Genomic DNA, 24,088 nt, shown 5'->3' on the forward strand with positions numbered 1-24,088 from the left:
GCTTAAGCTATTCTTATAGATCCAGGCCTATAGGTCACTTGTGTCCCTGCTATCAGTTCCTTATCCCTTTATCTTCTAATATCTACTATAATTATTACATGGCTACAATTAAAATCCATTTAAATCAAGATATCCTGCCTGCTGATTTTCAATCATGATTAAAATCAGTCCACCCTATAGCCATGCATTCACACTGACAGCCACCTTCTTCTCAACTCCTAACATACTCTCTGCAGTTCTTCACAGCTAGAAAATCAAGTAGAAGTCCAAACCTAAATCCTTCTTTTTTCCAGTCTTCTCTCTCCGGGCCTTGAACTATTACAATAAGGAATTGCTTCGTAACTGGATCCAACCTCTGGTCAAAGGCAGGGCATACCGTGCTGGAGTTGCCTTTAGCAACGGACAGAGACAATACTTGGCTTTTTAAATTAAATCAATATAATTACATAAACTCCTATCATGAAAACCCTCTCAATGTGGATGCAATAGGAAAGATTGTAAAGAAGTTAGTCATACAGAAGAAAACTGACTTGCCAGATTCAAGCAGTACTGTGGGTACATAATGCTCTCACAATCCCTTATATATACAGTAAAACATCTAGGGAACAAGCTAGCTTTTATCTGTAAGGGTACCCTAAAATGTGTGCATTGAGCATTGTTAGCTTAATTCATATTCTTCCCACCCAGATTCTTTGTATGGTCTATGAACTAACCTCTCTTGCTGTGATCAAGTGTCCCTTCTCGAGGGCCAAACTGAATTGGTTTTCCTCTTTGCCAACTTGCAGAGTTTTGCCTATTTGTGTATTTGGACTGCTTTGTTTTCTTGACACACTTTAATGTTTTGTGTATTGGAATTTTTTGCATAGTGCTGAGATACCTAGTGATATTTAAAAGTGTCAGATGCCCTGGGGAGGGAAGGCCATATATTTCAGTTCTGTGAAGTGTCACTATTGGTAGCTCTTCTCTTCCCCCCCCCTCCCCCCCGCTCCCGAAGTACTTGATATTTTGACTGCTGAAGCAAAACAAAAAAACAAAACAAAAAAGAGGTGGCCCGAATCCCGCCCCTGCAGTTGTGCTGCCCCAAGCATATGCTTGGTTTGCTGGTGCCTAGAGCCGGTCCTGTATAGCATACCACTAGGTGGTGATTTGGTTAAGTTGGTCCTATTTTCATTTTGTATGAATGTTGGAAGTGATGATTTCCAACAGAATCAATTTATAAATCTTATATTGTGTTCTCTATAGTGTACCCTTTAAGGTTTTTAAAGCATTTATTGATATTGAAAATAGTTCGTAATTGTCCATGTATAATAACTGGTTTGTGTTATCTCTACAGGAATTGTCAAGCAGAAATTCCAACAGCAGAGCTCCCAAGTGACCGGCATTCAGCAGGTAAGACTAGTGTTTTGAACTGATGAAAAAACTCTGCCTTATCTCTCTTTGTATTTAAAATAAGATAAGCAGAGGTTTCACCGTTTCAGAAACTAAGTAAAAGGAGCAAGTGCAGAATTCTTCTGCTTAGCATTTAAAAAATTAATTGCAGTATAGACTCTACGTGGGTGTATAGACCAAATAACTAAAAGAAAAATCAACAGGCATTGTAATAAGGTCAAATAAATAAAACATGAAGAGCAAATAAAACCTATGCCTTTATAATAGCAAAGAATTCACCATTTGGATTCCTTGTAAAATTGATCTGGAGCATTCTCTGCAAGATAGCTTCTTATATCAGCCTTTTCTATATTCAGCATTTTAGATGCCATAGATTATGACTTTTGCTTCAGAACTTGTACAAATCTTTGTCAGGCAAATTTGTAGTTAATAAATTAAAGGTACAATCATGTTTCATTGACAAAATAATTTTAAAAGGTTACTGTAAGTGCTCTTCAGAGTAAGCTTAGGTTTGAGGAGGGGGGGTTTAAAACTAGTAAGATGAACATAAATATTTTGACACATTTGGTCTGAGCAAGCAGTTGGCTCTAAGTGCTATTAAACTAGTAGAAATACAGGTATAAACCAAATCAATATTTTCCTGCCAGGTGAACAAACAGAACTATATGTTATGAGCTTATACTGAAGACTGTCTGGCAGAAAGAATGAAGAGACCACAGTGTCTTAGGGCTTGTCTATATGGGAAGGGTTTTTTTTCAGTATAACTTCAGCGTTTTTTGGTATAAACTGCTTTGTGTCCATGCAAGTTTTGTTTTGTTTTTGTTTCCAGTTTATCTGGCATCTGATCATGCTTTAATTAATCTGCTTTGGAAGTGAAATAACTCTTATTATAGAATGAGTTATACTGTTAAAAGGTTCATGTCGATCTATCCCTATTTTTAATTAACCATACTGTTTCAGGTAGTCCTCGCACTCTTCTAGCGATATCTACGTGGCATCACAGAAGTAATGCCAACTCCTCCAACTCATCCAAAGCCTCCTGCCTGCATGATTGTCAGTACATCTGGTACACCTTATTCATATTAATGACAGTCAGGCTCATGGTGCACAGCCGTGCTTCTTCCATGCTGTCTGATGTGTTTGGGCAGTTGGAAAATGATCCTGGCCCAGTAAAACCAGATGAGTTTATGGGATACCAGGAGAGGAATCATGGGAGTTTTCCTATTTTGTATTTTTGTTGACCAAGTCCTGGCATTCCAGTAGGTTTTGGTTGGTATCCCACAGTGCTCTGTGAGAAAAATCCCTGAATGCATTGAGCCTGGCAGCAGAACGTGGGATATCTGCCCAAAATGCAGAGCAATTTTTTTTTTAAAAAAAAGTTCAGAGCCATGTGGACACACTGACTCACAGAGGAAGTAGATTAAGTCAGCATCAACAAAGCAATGTGGATGTACTTTCACTGTAGTTCTGACAGTATAACTAGTAGAAAAACCTATACTGGGAAAATATTTCCTTTGTAGACAGGCCCTAAGTTTCATTGCCTGACCTGTTGGGCTAATATTCAAAATGTAGCACCTCACCATATGAACTGGACAAAAGTCTTCTGTGTGCCTTATGTTTCAAGTGTCAGTAGTAAACTAGCAATGGTCCACGTGACTCGGCTGACACGGAACTTGCAAGAAGGTAATAAAGATATGGCCAAAAATATCTGCTTATTGTGAGATGGTACGATCCACACTGCCAGAAACCCAGCATAAAGCATGTGTTGCCTAATGAGGACTTGAAAAGAAAAGCACAAGTTAAGCTCTCCACTCTAAAATAATGGAGCTGATAGAAATCTGGCAGGGGAAGGTGATATCTTCACTGTGTAGGGTTGAAGTCTGGAGAGGGTTTAGCTACTGAGATAATTATGCTCTCCAGCAAGATTTCTCAGGGGTATTAATTACTTGGCCTTATTACTTAAGGATTTCAAGAGGTTGGAATAATTTGTTCTAATACTTGGGCTGGTATCTATTTACAGTTATTTCACAGATTAAAACAAAGAAACCTGTCTCTAGAGCGCTTTCGCAAACAATAGGATGTACCCTTATGACTGGATATAAAATCTTCCAAACGGAGATAAGAAAAGGACAAGGAGCCACAAAGCTGTGGTTAAATGTAGTAATCCAGTTGTAATTATCTGATTCTTTTTAGCACAGACTTTTATTCTGCTGCTGCATACTGAGATGTTGGGCACTTCCACCACACTGATTGCATTGCTCAGTTTCATTCATGGAACAATCAGTTGCAAGTTTAATTTGATAAACATTATTGCCATCAGCAGTCAGTCTTGTGTGAAATCAACAAATACATAAATAAGCAGAATTTTCCACACACAGGCAGAGAAAAACACTGAGGGCAGATGAAAGAAAGCAAGTAAAGTGAAGGAAAGAAATGAAGAGTGTGATTAAGCTAATTTATTTCAAGAATAAAGGGGCAGATGATATCACTAATGACGAAGGGTGTGATCCAGTGCCCACTGAAGAAACACCTACTTATAGGCATGAAATTAACCTCTAGCTGCCATTTATTTTGCAGATTGTTCTCCTGGCAAGGCCTCTTGTCCCTCTCCTAGCTGATGATTGTCTTAGGCTTTCTCTACATGGGAAAGTTGCACTAGTTTAACTTAAATATTTTAAAACTGATTTAGTTAAACTGTTGGAAACTCCTTTATAGACTTGCTTATTTTGATTTTTAACTGGACCTGATTCCCCATTAGTTCAAACTAAACTGCAAAAAGCCATTGTTAAACCAGTTTCTGCATGGACACACTCACTTTGGTTTAAATTCACATTTCCTGAAATGTTAGCAACTTTGTCAGCCCTCAGTGACTGGGATTGTTAACAGTTCATACTCTTGAGTTGGAACTAGTGACACCCAGTTGGTTGGCTGCAGGAGTGAATTGATAGAGTAGTTCCACAGCAACACACCAACACAGCGTCCTAGAACTTGACACTGCATCACGTGGCTTTTGAATGCTGAGAAATTGAATAAAGAATCTCTGACATTTTCACATGTTCGGCCCAAAGTTTTGTAATCTGTTCCATCTCTTCTAGAGTCTTGATGTTTTGGTACAGTTGATCTCACTAGTGGTTGCTTACTTGACCAACGATAAACTGAATCCTTTGTAGTCAAACACAGACTGTTCTTAACTGAGTGTGGGAGAATATTCTGTAGCTTGACGCATTGCTGAGATTTAGTCACTGTAATATGTGATCAGTTGACTTTTGGTCAAACAAGGAGTACAGCCTCTTCTTTTAAAATGTTTCAGCAGCCCATCAATAGGTGGGGAAATACATTGAAATAAACCTAATCTAGCTCAGCTCAAATTTTAACTGATTTTGTTCCAGTCTGCTTAGGATGTCGTGTATTCTCTTTGCATAATATTTTGTATGGAAAATCAAGCAGTACAATGCTAGGGTTGTCATTGTGACTCCCTACTTGGGTCTGATTTTTAGACCTCATCCATATATTAATAGACAGACCCTTCATCTTAGAACTAAAAACACTCAAACCTATGGATTGTATCAGTGTTTGAAACCATTTTCCAACAATGTTGCAACCTAATGCCAGTTTTATCCAGGGCTGTCAGTGTGGAAAATGGTTGCCAAGCACAGTTATAGCAACAGTGTGTGTTTAAGAATATGCATGCTGTAGTTTCAATAAGGGATTTACTCTCATATTGAAACACTAGTATTAGTTAAGAATTTTCTGCAAGGCAATTGTGATCTGGTCTCAAAGACCTTCTGCAGAGATTTATCAATGTTGCAGAATATGGGAAACATTTTTTTTATTGATTGCACTGAATATAAAAGTATAAATGCTCATGTGTGTTCCATTTCTCGCTTACAGCATCCTCCTGAAAGAGCTAGGAAAGGGTTTGTCTTAATTTTGTAGTCTGAGTCCTGATTGTGCTTGATGCTGTACAGACACAGAAAAACACAATATCTACCCTAAAGAGCCTACAATCTAAATTGCATGAAAACAAAGAAGGAATAGTTCAGACAAATATGATGCAACATTGAAAGGCCAAACTTCAGGTCATGTAGAATTTTTATAAATATACTGGTGGGTGTAATGCTGAAAGAATTAAGGAGCCAGTTGTGCAATTGAATCTGCCTGGATTATGCAGCAGTCTGTTGACTTTGGTGGAGCCTGACACACAGTCAGAGGTCTGCCCATGGAGTTCTGATTCCAGGGCCAGATCCTTTGTTTTTAAAGACTGGATTTGGCAGTGGAGTGCATGGTTGTAATGAGAAGGATGAAGACTGCATAAAAGGTGACATGAAGTTGAGTGAAAGAAGAATAAAAATAGAGGTTTTGTGATTTGTTTCCTTGTGGATTCACACTTTCCCCCCTTAGTATGGGAATACCGTTAGTGTCTAATATAGTTCCTATCACTCAGATTTCTAAAAATTATCCCTTATGTAACTTTAAATTTAATTTCTCGCTTGAAGTCTTTATTTGCTTTTGAACATTGCCTTTCCTCCAAAGCTTCTGCAATTAGTGTTGGAGGTCAGGAACTACAGTTTGCCTAATCAGTGACCTGGCAGTAATAGTATTGGATACACTTTAAATAAAAATTGTTGATGTCTCTTATCAGGGCCAGAAAGTACACCATTTCACTGGAATAACAGAAGGGGGCCTTCTGAAAGACACTGGTTGAAAAGACTTGATGCGTGTGCTCTTCTGGAAAAGAGAACCTACAGAATTAGAGGGTCAACTAAAATGCTTGGCAAGGTGTGGACTACATAAATTTCTTTTCTTTGGTTAATGAATGCAATTGTACTTTGAGCCAAATAATACGTAATGGGGCTCATTAAAGACTGTTAGTTATGAATTGTCAACAAAAAGCAATATCTCTTTAAAACTAGAACTGCAACTCCTGTTCAGTGAATCTTCCTCTCGCACACCTACACCTTTTGCTCCCAGTTCAGCATTCTTGGGGAGAGGATCAAAATACAGCTTCTGGAGCTAATATATATATATATATATAGCATGTGTGTGTATATGTATGTATGTATATATATATATATATATATACACACACATATATAAATAAAATAAAAAATGTGGCATAAATTATGCAGCTTTGACGAGTGACAGCAAAATCTAGAAACTACAAGACAAAGTAGTATTACAAAACTTTTTAGAGTTGTAATACTGTGTAGGGCAGGGGTTCTCAAACTGGTGGTCGGGACCCCTCGACGTCATTAGGTTATTACATGGGGGGTTGCGAGCTGCCACCCTCCACCCCAAACACTGCTTTGCCTCCAGCATTTGTAATGGTATTAAATATATAAAAAAGCGTTCTTAATTTATCGGGGGGGGGGGTCGCACTCAGAAGCTTGCTGTTTGAAAAGGGTTACGGTAAAAAAGGTTTGAGAACCACCGGTGTAGGGACTACATGCTTTATAAATTGTAACTAATTACTAGTATTTTGTTTGTTTCCGTTGACCACCCTTGTAAGACTTTCAGACCTGAAGTAATTATTTACCTGGAAACTGACTAGTGCTTTGCTGTCAGGGTGACAGGCCAATTTAGTCTGTGATGTAATTCCAGTGAAATTGGCAGAATTACTGTAAGGATAAATTTTTCACATCTTTTAGGAAAGATTTCCAGTTAAAGCACTTTGGAAAGCTTTTATGGCTTGGAAATGGATTAAAAGCTGCTGAGAAGGAATTAGAACTGTCAAACCACTACACGTAAACATTATTTCATTTGATGAGTCACTCAGACGTATTCAAACTACAGATCTGATTTGGAATAAAGATTTTGTATTTTAATAAAATTGGTTTAAGCAAAAATTGGTATTATCATTAAATATACTACAAAATGGTGGGCTATTACATTTAATTGCTTAAATATTACAGATTTAAACACTAAAGTTATAAATAGGATTAATGCCTATAAGTTAATTTTAATGCACAAGCATAGTTTGCCAGAGGTTTCAGAATTTAGCCATTAACAAGTCCAGATGGTGTATAAACACTAAAAAACTTAGTAGCACGACGCTTGAATTTTTCTAACAGAAAAATGCACTTGTGCTCAGAGACTGGAGAAAACACGTGGTCTGTCTGGGATATACAGTAAAATGTAGCAACCTTCTGGATATGTGTGTTACAGGGAACTACAAACTGACAAAGGGAACTTTTGTGTGTGTGTGTAAAATGCACATAGTTTAGTTTCACTTTTATATGAAAACTTCCATCTGTGTATAAACAAAAACTCATTGTAGTCTTTGCTTCATAGGACTGTTCTAAGAAACTGTCACTAGGCCATGCTTTCTTGATATTTAGTTTATTAAAAATATCTTGGGACATATTTTCATCAGTCTTTGCTTTGAATTGATTTGAGTTTGCTATTTTCTGTCTTGACTACCATCATTTTTTAAAGGACATGCAAACTCTCTTTATCAAACATTTTGAAGAATAACCACTGTAATTTTTTTTTTTTTTTTTACATTGAGTTCTATGGGCTGCTGTATTCAGCGGAGGCCTTGCTTACACTGTGAAATAGAACTGTTGCTAGCATCTGAAAAAGGGCTAGGTGAAGTTACCCTGCATTTGCAGTTCAACCAGGCACATCATCAGTTTAGTTCAGCTGCAATTGTTGCTAATTACTTGTCAGTAATAGTTTAAGTTCATAATGTAGACGAGGCCTGAGAATGAGAAGCCCTGTAAATTACATAGCCATACCTGTAGTATTTCACTGGTGACTGAAGCAGGTCTATATAGCTACAAGAAGATATCTTTCTAAGAGATTAAATACCATACTGATGCTGCTGTAATGTAGACTTGCTTGTATTTTCTGTCTCAGTTTCCGAACTGGTTTTTCTCTCTGTCTCTAAGAAAGATTGGGAGAGTAAACAGGAAGTGGCACACAGTTGTGCAGGATGCAACAACAGGTTTACGCTTCTTGCTGTTTCTTATAGCACAGTCCCCTGTAGGCAGTGCTTAATTTGTGCCTCTAGGTTTGGCACTTCATAGCCCTGGCACCTCTGGACTTGCTACATCTGTTATGAAAGTAAAAAAAACTTGCTTGACCCCAGCACCTCTTTCATAACAAATTAAGCACTGCCCATAGGCATTCTGTAGGTATATTCATGTAACACTGAAATATTGTAGGCTGTGTGTTTTGACAGTGTTAAATTAGGAATTTTTTTCTGGGCTATGCTACAACCTTTTAAAATGGATGTGTTCTTCATTCAGCTTTTTAACTATCTGGAAGCGTGATTCATTACACAAAAAGAATAAGCTTGAGCAACAATGCACAAGGGTTAGGAGTATATATTCTGCCAGGATAGACACACTTTAAGGATAAGGTCTAACATGGTACTTATGACCCACTCATAGTAGCAGATTGATTGATTGGAAACACCTCTTAGAGTGTGGTATGGATTTTTTTAGAAATATTTTGTAAATATAATGAGACTTTTAGCTGATTGTTAGCCAGGAGTCTATCATAATTTGGTGTAATGACTACAGTATATCATGTGCTTCTTGCAATTATTCTGTATGCCCAAGTTATATTCTACATTTTAGTGTCCAGTTCATTTTTTGTTTTACCTCCACAGTAGATCTGGATTGTTCTTAGCCTGTAATAAATGATAAAAAGCAGTCCATTTCTGAGCCAAAGGAGGAAATGGAATAAGTGAATTCAGACACAATTACAGTTGCTAAATACCATTTGTATCTAATTTATTGGTTTATTTACTTGGCAAAACCCTTTGTCTTGTACAAGCAGTGTCTCTCTTCTATTTGAACTGAGAGTCCAGTGAGGCAGAGATAAATAAACATCTTTTTAATGTGCAGTCTGTTCAAAGGCAACTTTTTGTGTTTTGTTTTAAAACCATCTTAATTTTACTCAGAGCTTTCTGTTGCTGATCCTCATCCGTTTCAAAGGCTCATTAATGTGTGGCAGGCAGTAGTAACATATGGACTGAGCTGTAGCTCACAAAAGCTCATGCTGAAATAAATTTCTTAGTCTCTAAGATGCCACAAGTACTCCTGTTCTTTTTACAGATACAGACTAACACAGCTGCTACTCTGAAACCTATTTTAGGCCAGGGACTCTGGGTATCCAGGATAGCTGTGAATTAGGCTTTAGCAACTGCAAGCAGGCAGTAAACGAGCTGCATATAAACTGAATAAAACATAGAGAACTGTGTCTATATTATAATTCTAGCAAGTCCTCTCATAGGCCGTAGTTCAGGAAAACACACAGCCTTCCTGAATATGGATGCTTTATGGAATCAGAGCCATAGGAACCTATTGGCAAGAGCTGGATATTCTTAAATGGGTTGTAAATAAGGGATTGGAAGCGGCCAACATAAGCAGATACTGTATTTAAAGCTGCCTTAATTTAAAATCCATATTAAAGCAGCCTCTTTTTAAAATACGTAGAAATAATCTACGAGACAGTGAGACTTCTCTGTCTAGAAGGAGGAAAAGCTCTCCAACTCCAAATAGAAAGTGAATTGCAGTTTTACTTCACTGTTAAACAAAAAACAAACTTTTGTTCAGATAAACTACAGCAGTGTAGGATGCAGAATGTCTAACTGACAAGAGCCTTTCAGCCTAACTGCCAGAGATGCAGAGTCCATGTTTTCAATCTCCCCACGTCTTCCAAAGCTGGAGAGATGGGGTGCTTAGCCTCTCCAGTTCCAAAGCTAGCAGCAGGTGGAGAGGCTTCTCCAGCCTCAGAGTTGGGAGGAGACATAAGGGGCAGAGCTGTCTGGCCCTCCAGCTTGGAGTGGGGGAGAGAGGGAGGCAGCAGACAGAAGGCTCAGAAGCCCTCCTGGAAGTGTCAATTTCACTTTTTACCTGCAGGCAGAAAGTAGAATTGACAAAGCCTTCCCCTGGGCAGCTGGGAAATTGTTCTTCTGAGGTTCCTGATGGAAAATTGAAATTTTCCTACTAAAAACTTTCTTTAAAAAATAAATAAATAAAAAATCATAAAATCATTCCAACAGAAACTTCCGACCAGCCCTCTGAGTTTCTTATGTTGTCTCCATTACTATACATTGCACTCCTAAGTATGTGATTAAACACTGCTAATTGGGATCTAAGCCTTTGTATTAAACTTGCAGGAAAGATACAATTGCCTTTTTATTCTAGGTTGGAATTGAATGCAGCAGTTCGACAGCCCTCGTTCTGCAGCAGACTGAGTGCAGATATACTCCTGCACAGAGGTTCGCTGGCTTCAGTGGGGCTAGGTCCATTTGCAGGATCAAGGCCTTAATTTGGATATTTGCAGTACCATTTTTCATGGTCTTGAACTTAAGTGTTTTGTTTTAAGAAGCAAGAGAGGGAACTATACCAACAAAAAAATTGTTTTTAGGAAGTATCAGGATTCATTTTGAAATGGACCTTTGAAGTTAGCAATCCCTGATTCTTTCATCTTGTTTAAGAATGGATCTCTGCAAGCATATACCAAGGAAGGGCAAAGAAGTTGTTTTGTCTAGATGTTCAAATCTGGTAGAGTTCTAGTGTTAGAGGGCTTTCCCTTCACCTTCTCCCCTGGTTCTTGTCACATAGACAGAAAGTAGAAGACCAGAAGCCCAAAGCACAGACAATGCAATGTTTGTTGGGGTTAGTTTCCAAGCAAGCATATTCTGAAGCCCTTTTCACCAGTCGAGCTTATCTCTGTGTGCCAATAGTCTGTTTTCCAGTGTTCCCTTCCCAGCTCTGATGCCTCAGAGCCTTGCCTGTGTCCCTGTTCCCAATTCCCCTTTTCCTCCCACTTCCTGTTTGACCCCAGTTTATATAGTAATATTCTCAGCTATATCTTAACCAATTATTTTACTGAAATTTAACTAACCAATCCTAACATATTGTAACACAATTCTCTAACCAATTATATCCCACTACCCTCATCAGCTTACACCTAGCAAAATTAATTATACAGCAGACGGAAACAATTGGCGAACCAGACAGATTAACAATAGAAAAGTGCGAGCCATAAAGAAAAAAACACAGAAATGAGGGTTTCACAACCACAACCATTGATAAGTGACTTCTTGCCAGACAGGATGCTATCAAACTAAGTCTTCTTTATCAGAGGGGTAGCCGTGTTAGTCTGAGGGCTTGGCTACATTAGAAATTTCAAAGCACTGCCCCGGCAGCGCTGTGAAGTGTGAGTGTAGTCAGAGCCGCAGCGCTGGGAGACAGCTCTCCCAGCGCTGCTTGTAAACCACATCCCTTATGGGTGTAGAGTGCAGCGCTGGGAGCCGCGCTCCCAGCGCTGCCGCCCTGATTACACTGACACTTTACAGCGCTGTATCTTGCAGCGCTCAGGGGGGTGTTTTTTCACACCCCTGAGCATGAAAGTTGCAGCGCTCTAAAGTGCCAATGTAGCCAAGCCCTGAATCTGTAAAAGCAGCAGAGAATCCTGTGGCACCTTATTCTTATCTGGTGGTGATGAGCACTATCAGGACAGGATTGTCTTTCTAACAGCCTAATACCACCTTATTTCAATGTAGCTGGTTTGGAATGTGAGGATGTGACAGTTCACTTCCCAGCTTATGGCTGTCTCTGTTGCTTAGCCAAAGGCCTTAGCCTAAGAACAAGGCCTCAGACTATTCTAGTGAGAGAAGCCCCATACACAGGCAGACTGTGATTTTGATTCTTTGATTTTATATACCTGTAACTAGCTAAGTGATAAAAATACACAAGAGTTCTTAAAGTATAGTCCTTTACAGGCAGGACTGAATATCTATATTCTAACATCCAGCGTTTTGGTTTTCTGATATTTTATCTGTCTTTAGGGATGGACGATAGCTATCTGAGCCCTCCTTCAATTGCTTTTCATTAAGAGGTTCCTAGAAACTTAGCCCTCTGTCTCCCCATTTTAAACTCTTTGGAGTTGAGGCACCCCAGAGATTACCAGTCAAAGGTATACTTTCTAATCAGTTTGCCCAGCTCTAGCATCTTGTAACTTTGGATTAGTAGCATCCAGAGTATGGCTATTAATGGTATTTGGCAATATTTTACTAGCTTGTCCCATATAGTAGAATTTGTAGTCTTGGTAGTAGTTTCCATTACTCTTTGTATGTCAATGCTGAAAAAATATTGAAATGGACTAAATTATATCTTGCATTTTTTGAAACCATGCAGATTCCTCCCACATAGCCATTTAGCAAAAAACTATAGAATTGTCTCCCAGTATTAGTTTGGGATAAGTTCTTTTATGTGGTTTCCTTTTTATTTGTTTTTCGTATGGGTTTGGCATGGTGCAGAAAACTTGACCTTCAGGTTGTTTCTGAGTATATTGTTGCAGCTGCAAAATGGAGAACATGCTGAATTAGAGAAAGGGCTTGTAAAGCATACCCTTTAAACAGGTCACATCAGCAATAGGGTAAGAATTCTGATTAAGGCTGACCTACTTGCTCTCTATTCAAAATAGTCTCAGCTACTTCAACTGAACTCCCAATGTTTTCCCATGCAGAATGAAGATAAATGCAAAGATGGCATGTCCAAGGAATTTTAAAAGGTGTAGACCTCCTGATTGAAGATTGTTGTGTATCTTATTCTGTTTAACTAATAAAGTAAGTATGAACATTTTATGTATGGTATATAAATATTGATTTGCACTTGCTGAATTAAATTAACTCAACTATTTATTATCATTAACACACAGAATACAATAGAGCCTTGCTAATACGTGCTAATTGGGCCACTTACCCTGACTATTGAATTTTGTGAATTAGGAATAAGCAAAAAATGCAAACACAGTGTGTTGTGATCAGTATTTCTCTTCACTTAGTTGTGCTTAATTATAATATCATACTATGCTAGTTTTCTATTCTGTAGCATATCTTACAAAATCAAGTGTTTGGTAAGCATACACTTGTCTGTAGAACTTCACTTCTAAATTTTTGCTGGGGAAAGACAGAAGGGTTGAGGGGTGGCCTGTGTGAATTAAAGGGTGTCAGCCATCAAAGTTGTATTGCATTTCTAGTCCATTTGGGGTGTTCTGTTTTCCTCAGTTGAACAAAATTCCATCTAATATCAGCAAGTCTATGCTGATATCTCATCAAGATTGAAATGTTCTCCTTATTCTGTACTAATCGGCCATAGTAATCTGGCTAGGGTAATTACTCCTGAGGGAGTGCTACACCAAAAAATTTTAAAGTTCTGTACACAATGTTTCAAAATTTTTCAAAATTCTGCATAGTTCTATTTGTCAAAATAACACAATTTAATCACTCCAGTTTCAATTATTTTGATAATTTATTTCAAAATGCCTGTCAGCAAGTTTGTCTGTAATAATAAGACAAAAAAAATTTAGGAAGTGTTATTTTGACAAATAGATTCCTTACTTGACGTATTAATACAAACTTTGAGTAATAATAATTCATTTAAACTACAATACAGAAACATATTTCCCGCACCCCTCAGAAACAGTGCAAAGACTTGGCAGAGTCAGGGCAGGGATAATGGAGGAACTGAGGGAGAGGGAAGTAATTGCTGGGAAGATGCCTAGGAAGGTTGTTGGGTGTGGGTGGGAGAAATATGAAACAGATTTTTTTGCAAGGAGTTGGAGGGGGAGGAGAGGGAGGATTATTGGGGTGCCTTCCCCCATGCACACTCTGGCAGACCCCTAGTCTCTCCCATTCAATCAGGCACATCTGCTTCCATCCCCATGTAGCCCCCCTCCCATTCAACCCCTGGCTCAATGCCATCACCCACTAGCTCCTGAGTCCATGCCCCAGTCTATCCACCCAACTAGCCCTTCTCAGCCCCAGTCTGTGACCCCACTCCCAGCAGTCCTATGTGTCCTGCTCTATCTGTCCCATGCCTCCTCATCTGGCTCCAAAGACTGGTTGTCCTCTCTTCTGGCATCAAAGCAGCCCCTGGAGGGTGAAAGGTGTAACTGCAGTGCCTCTCCAGCAGAATCTATATATGGCCAAGATTAGTCTTAACTCTTTATGCTGTGATTCAAATGCCTTTCCCAAAAGGAGCAATATAATGTTTACTACTGTTATCACTTTAAATGTTTAGCATTTAAAGCAGGGGTCTCAAACTCAAATGACCACGAGCGCCACATGAGGACTAGTACATTGGCCTGAGGGCTGCATCACTGACACCTTCTCCCCCAACCCACTGCCCTTGGCCCCGCCCCCACTCCACCCCTTTCATGCGGCCCCACTCCTGACCCGCCTCTTCCCACCCCTTCCCTACCCCCATTCCAACCCCTTCCCCGAAATCCTCACCCCAACTCTGACCCCTCCCTGTCCCCTGCAGGAGGGATGTGGGGTATGGCAGGGGCTCAGGGCAGGGAGTTAGGGTATGGGGTGCAGGAGGGATGAGGGTGCAGCAGGGGGCTCAGGGCAGTGGGTTGGGGTGCAGCAGGGGTGTGGCAGGGGATTGGGGTTCAGGGTGCGGCAAGGGGCTCAGGGCAGGGGGTTTGACTGCAGGAGGGCCTTGGAGGCGGGCTCTGGCCTGGCGCACACCAGGGGCAGGGCAGGTTCCCTGCCTGTCTGCCTTGCCCTCGCGCCGCTCCGGGAAGCGGCTGGAACATGGGGGAGGAGAGGCACAGGGATGTGTGTTAATGTTGCTTCAGGCACCACCCCCAGCATCTCCCACTGGCGGGGAATGGGGAACCACGGCCAATGGGAGCTGCTGGGGGCAGTGCCTGAAGCAATATTAACACACACCCCTACGCCTCTCCTCCCCCACGTTCTTTCCACTTCCCAGAGCAAAGTGGGGGCAGGGCGGCAGCGCGGCAGGCTGGAGCTGCTCTAGATAAATGCTGGGGGAGGACGGGGGGGGCCATGAGGAGCTTGTGGGCCGCATGTTTGAGACCCCTGCTTTAAATGCTAAACAGTAAGTGAACTGCTATTTGTGTTTTCAGTAAGAATTTCCCTAGCTCAGTTCCACATTTTTGTAACTGTTCCTGTGTCAGAGCAGTAGAAAACGGAATGACCAAAGGGTCTGTCTCATCTCTGATGCATATAATGCTGTTTGAACTCTTCTTGTTTAAATGTTCATATTGTAAGACGTTTACTTTATCTGAAATGGACCAAAACTTGGTCTCTTCAATGAGTTCATCTCTTGAGGTCGGATTGTTAGCATTGAAGCCTTTCCTAATCATTTACTTAGTATTTATAGAATGTTACATGTATTACTCTAAATACTTCCAATATCTTTGTAAACCACATACGTTTTAGCCCAATTTCACAGATGGAAAAACTGTGGCACTGAGATCACAAGACCATGAACTGAACAAAAAGCACTTAATCAATGCTTAACTTTGAATTCAGTGGGACTACTCTTGTTTTTGGTCTCGCTGGTAAAGTTCTATTGGAGGAATCAATGGAACTACTCAGAACATACCTAATTTAGGTAGTTTTCTCATTGACTTTGGGGGTTTAATCAGGCTCCAAATGACTTCCACCAATTTATTATTCAATTTTATGCAAGTACTAGGATTACAATTTGGGAATTGTTGGGCCATAGTCCAAAGCTCAGTCCACTAGATCAGTGTTGTTATGCTTGTTTATAATGGAGTAAACTGCCTAATAATCAAGACTCAAAATAATTGTATTGCATAGTTGGATTATATTAAGTAAATAGATTTGAGCACTTGTTCTAAGGATCTTTCTCTTTCTCTTCTGTAGTTGCTGCTGTCCTACAGGTGAAAGTCATGATTACGCTAACTGAACTCAGATATTTAGCAGATGCTCAGTCATCCTACCACATATTAAAACCATGGTGGGATGTCTTCTGGTATTACCTCACCATGATTATGCTGCTGGTTGCTGTACTAGCCGGGGCTCTCCAGCTCACTCAAACTAGAGTGTTGTGTTGTCTTCCTTGTAAGCTAGAATCTGACAGTCGTTGTGCAGTGCCTTGGGATTTGATTAAAACCAACCTTAATGTGTCCTCTAGCTCTGCCACACAAATAATTCTCCCTTCGAGAATCCAGAATGATCTTCACCGGCAACAGTATTCCTACATTGACGCAGTGTGTTATGAGAGACAGCTTCATTGGTTTGCCAAATTTTTCCCATACCTAGTGCTTCTGCATACTTTCATTTTTGCAGCTTGCAGTAACTTTTGGCTCTACTATCCTAGCACAAGTTCAAGGCTTGAGCACTTTGTAGCCATTCTTCACAAGTGTTTTGATTCTCCCTGGACAACACGAGCCCTCTCAGAAACAGTTGCTGAGCAGTCTGTGAAGAATCTGCCGCTATCCAAATCCAAAATATTGCTTTCATCACCTGGGAGTTCAACGGATACAGAGGCAAACAGGCAGTCTCTGCCATATACACAGCCTGGTTTAGAAACAACTGGAAGAGAGAACTCTTCGAGTGTTCTAGACAAAAAAGAAGGGGAACAAGCTAAAGCTATATTTGAAAAAGTAAAAAGATTCAGAGTACATGTTGAAGAAAAGGATGTCATATATAGAGTGTACATGAAACAGATTATAATCAAAGTAATTGTATTTATAATAATAATGATCTATGTCTCCTATTATTTAACTTTTATTACACTTGAAATTGATTGTGTAATTGATGTTCAAGCCTTTACAGGTTACAAAAGGTACCAGTGTGTTTATACACTCGCAGAAATTTTTAAAGTATTAGCTTCATTTTATGTTGTTTTAGTGACCTTCTATGGCCTGACCTGCACTTACAGTTTGTGGTGGATGTTGAGAAGTTCACTTAAGCAATATTCTTTTGAAAAGTTAAGAGAGAAAAGCAACTACAGTGATATCCCTGATGTAAAGAATGACTTCGCATTTATTCTTCACTTAGCAGATCAGTATGATCCACTTTATTCACAACGATTCTCAATATTTCTATCGGATTTGAGTGAAAACAGACTGAAACAGATAAATCTTAACAATAAATGGTCAGTGGAAAAACTGAAAAGTAAACTAATACGAAATTCCCAGGACAAGATCGAACTTCATCTTTTCATGCTAAATGGTCTTCCAGACAGTGTCTTTGAACTGACTGAAATAGAAGTTCTAAGCTTAGAACTGATTCCTGAAGCCAAGCTTCCTTCAACAGTGACTCAGCTAGTCAATCTCAAAGAAATGAATATTTATCATTCATCATTAACTGTGGATTACCCAGCACTAAACTTTCTAGAAGAAAATCTGAAAACATTGCGTCTAAAATCCAGTGAAATTGGAAGGATTCCACTTTGGGTCTTTCATCTAAAAAACCTCAAGGAATTGTGTTTAACAGGATGTTTTTTGCTAGATTACCACAACTCTATATACAATGAAGGCTTTCAAGATCTAAAGAATCTGAGAACAATTTACTTAAAGAACAGCCTTTCCCGTATCCCTCAGGTGGTTACAGACCTTTTGCCTTCACTGCAAAACTTATCTATCAATAATGAGGGAAATAAACTGGTCGTACTAAACAACCTGAAAAAATTGGTAAACCTGAGAACCTTGGAGTTGATCTCCTGTGATTTAGAGCGCATTCCACATTCTATTTTTACCCTAAACAATTTGCATGAAATAGATTTAAAAGAGAATAATCTCAGAACAGTGGAAGAAATAATGAGCTTTCAACATCTCAAGAACCTATCTTGCTTAAAATTGTGGCACAACACCATTTCATATGTCCCTGTGCAGATTGGTGCGTTATCAAACCTAGAACAACTGTACTTAAATTACAATAACATTAAAAATGTTCCACTGCAGCTATTTCTTTGTAAAAAGCTACACTATTTGGATCTTAGCTATAACAAGCTAACATCTATTCCAGAAGAAATCAGTTATTTGACAAATCTGCAGTACTTTGCTGTGACAAAAAACCATGTAAGTAGAACTCTTAAATTAAGCATTAGAAATTCTGATTTTGTCTACCCTGTTTCTTCTTGAAGGCTCTTATGGCCTGCTAGAGCTCTCCAGCTTTATGGCACTATAAACAACAGGGACGTGAAAGCCAGTTAACTGAGAGGGGAAGTGATTTTTTTTTTTTTTTTTTTTTAACTGGTCAGAGCAGGATCTGAATGATCAGGTAGTTGACGCAGATGTTCTGTTTAAATTGGCCTGATCTGTAATGACTGTTCAGTTGAGTTCAGCGGTGTTAGGTATAACTTGATTGTTCACAGCTGCGTTCAAATATTCTTAAAGTGTTTGTATAGCAGACCAGGCCCCTGAGTACTCACTCACTGCATGGATGCAGTTCTGCCTGCATTGTCAAAAGGATTGTGGAGTACTTAGGATGTACCAAAGGAATGTCATTTATTAAGCATAATTCTTAAGAAGGAGCATAAGTAGGAAAAACAATCTGATCATACCAGCAATTTGATTTTTAGATTTCCTTGATCTGTGAAGAATTAAACTTTTCTCACCTAGCCACATTCATAACCAGCTATACACACACAGCACTGTTTTCATGCAAATATTGAAAGTAGACTTTTTCCTGACTGTATCCTTTTTATAGCATAAACAATTGTCCTTTCCTTATGCTGTATCTGTCTTTTTTTTTTAATTTAAAAACATTTTGAGGGTAAAAAGTACATTGGGTAATGAAAAATATGCAGTTTTTGTATAGCTTAACAAGCTTTAATTAGCATGTCCTCCTTCCTCTTTGTAGATTGAGATACTGCCAGATGGATTATTTCAGTGCAAAAAGCTGCAATGTTTACTTCTGGGACATAACAGCCTGACAAGTTTGTCTCCTCGTGTTGGCCAACTGTTGAACCTTGTTCAGCTAGAGCTGATTGGGAACTACCTTGAATTGCTTCCTGCTGAGCTAGAGGAATGTCAGTCTCTGAAACGGAGTTGTCTAATTGTAGAAGAAAGATTGTTAAAAACGCTTCCACCTTGTGTGAGAGAGAGCTTGCAGACTTGCTTGGATAAATGTTAAATGAGATGAGACTGTGTACATCAACAAATCCTTTAGGCCTTTGACTTACTGTCTGTGTAAAGATAGGTGTAGGTGGAAAGAAGGAAAGAGAGGCAACAAGTAGTTTACAATTCAGGTCTAAATCTACCCATATTGCCCTGAGTCTTATTTATAAGAAAAGGAAAAAGATGCATTTGTCTTAAAACAAGCAAGCAGAAGCGTAGATTTAGCAGACAGACATTTGTGAATAACCTGATAGGTAAGTGATTGGGTTCTACTGGCTGATGTGCTTTCAGCAGTAAATGTTTACGGTCATGAGTGTTGGGATGGAAGAGTTGGTTGCTTAGCTGTAGAGTATCTCATTTTTTCATGGAAAATTTTATTTCTTCTGAAAACAATAATTTTAAATGGCTTAATCGTATATTATGTTGGGAGCAAAGATTACCTACGTTTGTTTTTTCAGACACATACTTATCACTGACTTGAAGTAGCATGTGTTAAGTTAGGACTGTCCTATTTAAAATAACACAATTAACTGGTTCATCGTGCATTTTGCAAATCATTTTACAATTTTACAGTTTTAATGTTTTTTTCATGTGAGAGAAGTGTTGAATGTTAAACTTCTAACTTTGGAAGATGCCACTTAATTCTTTTTATTAAAAAAGTTGGACAAGTATTCTACACACCCTTCTACAACCCACTTCAATATTTTATGTCTTTAAAGTAGCAAAAATTGAGCTAATTAACTATCTTGTTTGCCTACTAGGTGGGATTCAAATATAGCTTATTTAATTTTAAAAATCAATCCAAAGATTCCTAAGTATTCAAGTAGCTACTGTTCATGTAACAAAGGTACTTGCTTTGTTCACATGTACTTAACTGAGACAACATAAATTGATAATTCCATAATACCTACCTTCATTGATCATAATGACAAATGGAACAAAGTGCAGCCATGAATTGTTTGATAAGTTGTGGGGGTCCCAGCTGTTAGTGTGGTGTATACTCCCACTTGCCACTTAACCTTCCAATTGTTGACTCCCTCAATATTCCCTCCCCCTCACCCCCATTGTGGTGTTAATGTACCGGTGAAAAATTGTCATCAAAGATTAATGGACGGAGAGGGAACGATACAACTTTAAAAAAAAAAAAAAAAAAAAGGGCGGGGGGTGGGGAAGCCCATGCAGTTCAGAAGTGCTTGTAAAAACACCATGAGCTTTTTTTTTCTGCTAAGTGATATGTGCCTACAAGGTGTGAGCTGAAGGGAAGCTCTTATTACCCTTTCCTTTATTTAATATACTCCAAACTGGAAGGAAATAAAGTGATTGCAGATTTTATATATTTTTTTCCTGTACACTTTGTTTCATTATTTACTTCTAAGTCTGCTCTTCTGGAATTTATCATCTCAGCTAAGAATTTTGGATTTTGCCTGTTCCGGTATGTATATACACACACACAACCTGCTAGCATGCATTCAGGGAACATTTTTCTAATGTGTTAAAAGTCAAATGTAAAATGCAGGCTAATGTATGTTTAACTAGATACAACTACATCTGACAAAAACACTAGAAATGTTGACTTTTTAAGATTCTTGATGTTGAATAATTGTAATCCCTGGTTTGTCATTAAATCAGTAGAGGATGAGTTAATCTAGTTTATCTTTGGTCACTGTGCTCTCATTCACAATGGCATTGTCTTGAAGTTAAGGTTTGCCTTTTAATTTTTTAAATACATCGTATACTTAAATTCTGATCCCCTACATATAAATAGGAAATGGTCTTTAGCTATCCAACAGGTTAATACTTATTCATTATGCAAATTGCATTCCAAAGACCTTTCTAACTAAAACATTCTTCTCAGGGAACCAAACATATGGAACTTCATGAATTTTTCCACAGCTTTTCAATCTTTTGGTTTTAGTAGGTGCTGTATTGAATGAAATTTTTTGTATCAACTGATCAGTCACATCTAAATGCTAAGCATAGTATCTTTTTGTAACTTCCATTTCTAATTTTTCCAAGTCTTAGTCCAAGATATAATTTTCATGTCATGATAGGTCCAAGGGGACTTGCATGGTTCACAAACAGAGCTAGTCTTAAAATATAACTACGTTAGAGCGGAACAACTTGTGCCACTATCAATAGAGTTGAGTTAATAATTACAGTATTAATGACATGTCAGGAAATTTTAAAATCATTTTGTGCTGGAATTTGCACAAGATTTTAGCCCACAAAGTACTTTAAAAATAATATTACAAAAGTAGATTTTGTTTTGGGTAAAAGTTCTTTTAGTCTTAAGCTTTATTTCATTCCTTTGTTGAAAAGCAGCTTTGATATTTAAAAGAGCATAAGGTTAAACAGATAACTGTTTGCACCAGACATTTAGAACAAAATTTTTACAGCTTTTTAGTTGTGTAAACCTTTTTTCATGATTAGCACACTGTCACTGCTTAACTATGGCTTTGATCTACTTTATTTCATCCAGAGTTTGTCCTTCAGAAGTGAACTACACTAATAGGAATAATGTAGAGGCTGATCCTGCATTCTTAAAATGTGCATAACTCCAAAAGGAGCTGGGGAAGCTGTCTAAGAACCATGGGATTAGACCCATAAACATTAATGTTTCATGGGTGGAGTCTGTTTTTTAAAAGAAAAACAAAAACCTACAGCTGTACTGGATGAGTGTCTAACATTTTGTTGTTTTTTTCCCTTTTAAAAAGGGGAAATGAACTCAAAGTCTACATCTTTTAGAGTAATATAGTATGAATATTATATTACACCCTGACAAAGGCCAGAAAGTTTAAAGGCTGACATCTCTAGCCTTAACTCATGCCACAGTGTGCCTTTTTTGTTTTCCTTTTTGTACCTGGATGCTCCCCTCCCTAACATTTAAGGATGGAGGCAACCATAATGGAATTTCATGATGTCTATTTCAGTCATCATTTAAACATCAGCTTAACATTGAACATTTGTTCAGAATGAAGAGATCATCAGGGAATCGGGATATTAATCCAATTTCATAACTACTGTACAACAAGCTGTGGTGACATCTGCCCTATTTGTATAAACCAGTCCCATTCAGCAAAAAAAGGCATCTCAGTTTGTTTCAATACTGTGTTGTTTATGTATTTTGTATTAATTGTGACCTCGTATATTTTGGACATTTTTGGCTGAAAAACTATTAAATTTTTTGCATTACAATTCTATGCACTTTATTTCCTTACCTACATACATGTCAGCAGCATTTCTCCCCATCTTTGACACATGAAATTTAGTCATTAGAACTTTGCTCTCTTCTGTTAAGGGAAATCAGTTATTTTAATTATTTATAGTCCCTCTGTGTTTGGATCAGAAAACACACCAAAGAAACCCTGCTCCTTGAAGTGTCTCAGCTGCTTTTAATTTGAATTTAAGATGCCGTATAAACAAGTTCTGAACACTTTTGGTAATGCAGCACAGCATTACACAGTGGAGCCTGGCAGACGCTGAGCAAAGATCACTTCTGACTGGGTCTCTACTGTTTTGGGTTTCCTGTGTTGAGCAGATAAACTTCAGTGCATTTAACCCACTGCTTAATGATGGCCTATCGGGGGTTCTCAGGACAAATTTGGTGGCCTCAGAGTGTGGCCACCAGCTCTTGCTGATGGTCTTCTCACACTTTTTCCTAAAATACTTAATTAGCTTTAAGAGAAACAAATAAATATACATGTCAAAATCATTGTAATTTATTTCTGGCTTATAAGTCTGTTGTGAAATATGACATTAACAGACATACAAGTATCACTTTTCACAGCAGACTTAGCTCTGGCAATCCTGGGGACAAATTAAGCCCTGGATGGGGGTGGGTGGGTCAGGAGAGGCAATAGGGGCTGGAGTCTGAAGCTCCTGGATGGGGGACGGAGCCCGAAGTCACGCGGCAAGAGCCTGGGGCCCCGTGCTACACAGTCAGAACCCAGGGCTGGAGCCCAAATCCTGTGGCCAGAGCTTGCGACCCTGTCACCCTGGTGCTGAAGCCCAAATCCTGAACCCTGGGATGGTGGGGAGCTCAGCAGCTGCCTGCTCCTCCAGCATTGTGCCCCAGGTGTCTCCAGAGGAGGCACAGCCCAACCCTTATTTGCGGCCCCAACACCAAGGTCATGCATCCAAGAGCATCAGAGAGGTGCCCTGTTCCCCTCCGCACCCCCTACAATCTCAATCCAGGAGGCTGTGGCTGTAAGAAAAGCCCCTGGTTGGTACGTGCAGCAGCAGTGGCCACACTTGAGAAACACTGGTATATATTGCTCATAGAGTGACCATATGTCCCATTTTTAAAGGGAAAGTCCTGGTTTTGGGGACTCTTTCTTATACAGATGCCTATTAGCCCCCCACCCCCTGTTCTGTTTTTTCACAGTTGCTGTCTGGTAACCCTAATTGCTCATATTACAAATAGTGTGTTAATCTTTATTAACGGGTTGCTAAGATAAAATGCTCACCCTATTGTGTGTTTTAGTTAGTGGGACTTAGCTTCAGCAGGATGCCATGTTTAATGCAAAGTTCCTGTTTATAGGGATGGAACTAAAGTGAGCATGTATTGGCAGGTAATGATTTTGAAATATTCCTTTTGCAAAGAAATTGTGACGGCAATAGCTGTGGCAATGTCAGGAGCTTCAGCAGAAGTGTACTGTCTAGGCAGTTCTCATACAGTGTGCTGTAAAGAAAACACTTGTCAGTGATGGAAGCTACTTAGCTTTGATCCTCTTCATAGTCACTGTCTTGCTACAGAAAGGCCACATCCTCTAACCTTTCCAGCTCCACTTCTAGGAGCTTATGATTTTATATAAGCATGAAGTGCAGGCAGGGG

The 24,088-nt window shown here is 39.0% G+C and overlaps 1 protein-coding gene across 1 annotated transcript; it reads left to right on the forward strand.

Moving 5' to 3' along the window:
* The first annotated feature begins 295 nt into the window (after nucleotides 1-295).
* Nucleotides 296-22,449, forward strand: LRRC8B (leucine rich repeat containing 8 VRAC subunit B). Its single transcript, XM_032784702.2, has 7 exons — nucleotides 296-551; nucleotides 1,334-1,389; nucleotides 5,281-5,306; nucleotides 6,032-6,168; nucleotides 12,877-12,976; nucleotides 16,052-18,213; nucleotides 18,998-22,449. Exons 6-7 carry the CDS (start codon nucleotides 16,078-16,080, stop codon nucleotides 19,268-19,270), a joined length of 2,409 nt encoding a protein of 802 aa, XP_032640593.1. The 5' UTR covers nucleotides 296-551; nucleotides 1,334-1,389; nucleotides 5,281-5,306; nucleotides 6,032-6,168; nucleotides 12,877-12,976; nucleotides 16,052-16,077; the 3' UTR covers nucleotides 19,271-22,449.
* The last annotated feature ends 1,639 nt before the right edge of the window (nucleotides 22,450-24,088 follow it).

This window comes from Chelonoidis abingdonii, chromosome 7, assembly GCF_003597395.2.
Source record: "Chelonoidis abingdonii isolate Lonesome George chromosome 7, CheloAbing_2.0, whole genome shotgun sequence".
NCBI lineage: Eukaryota > Metazoa > Chordata > Testudines > Testudinidae > Chelonoidis > Chelonoidis abingdonii.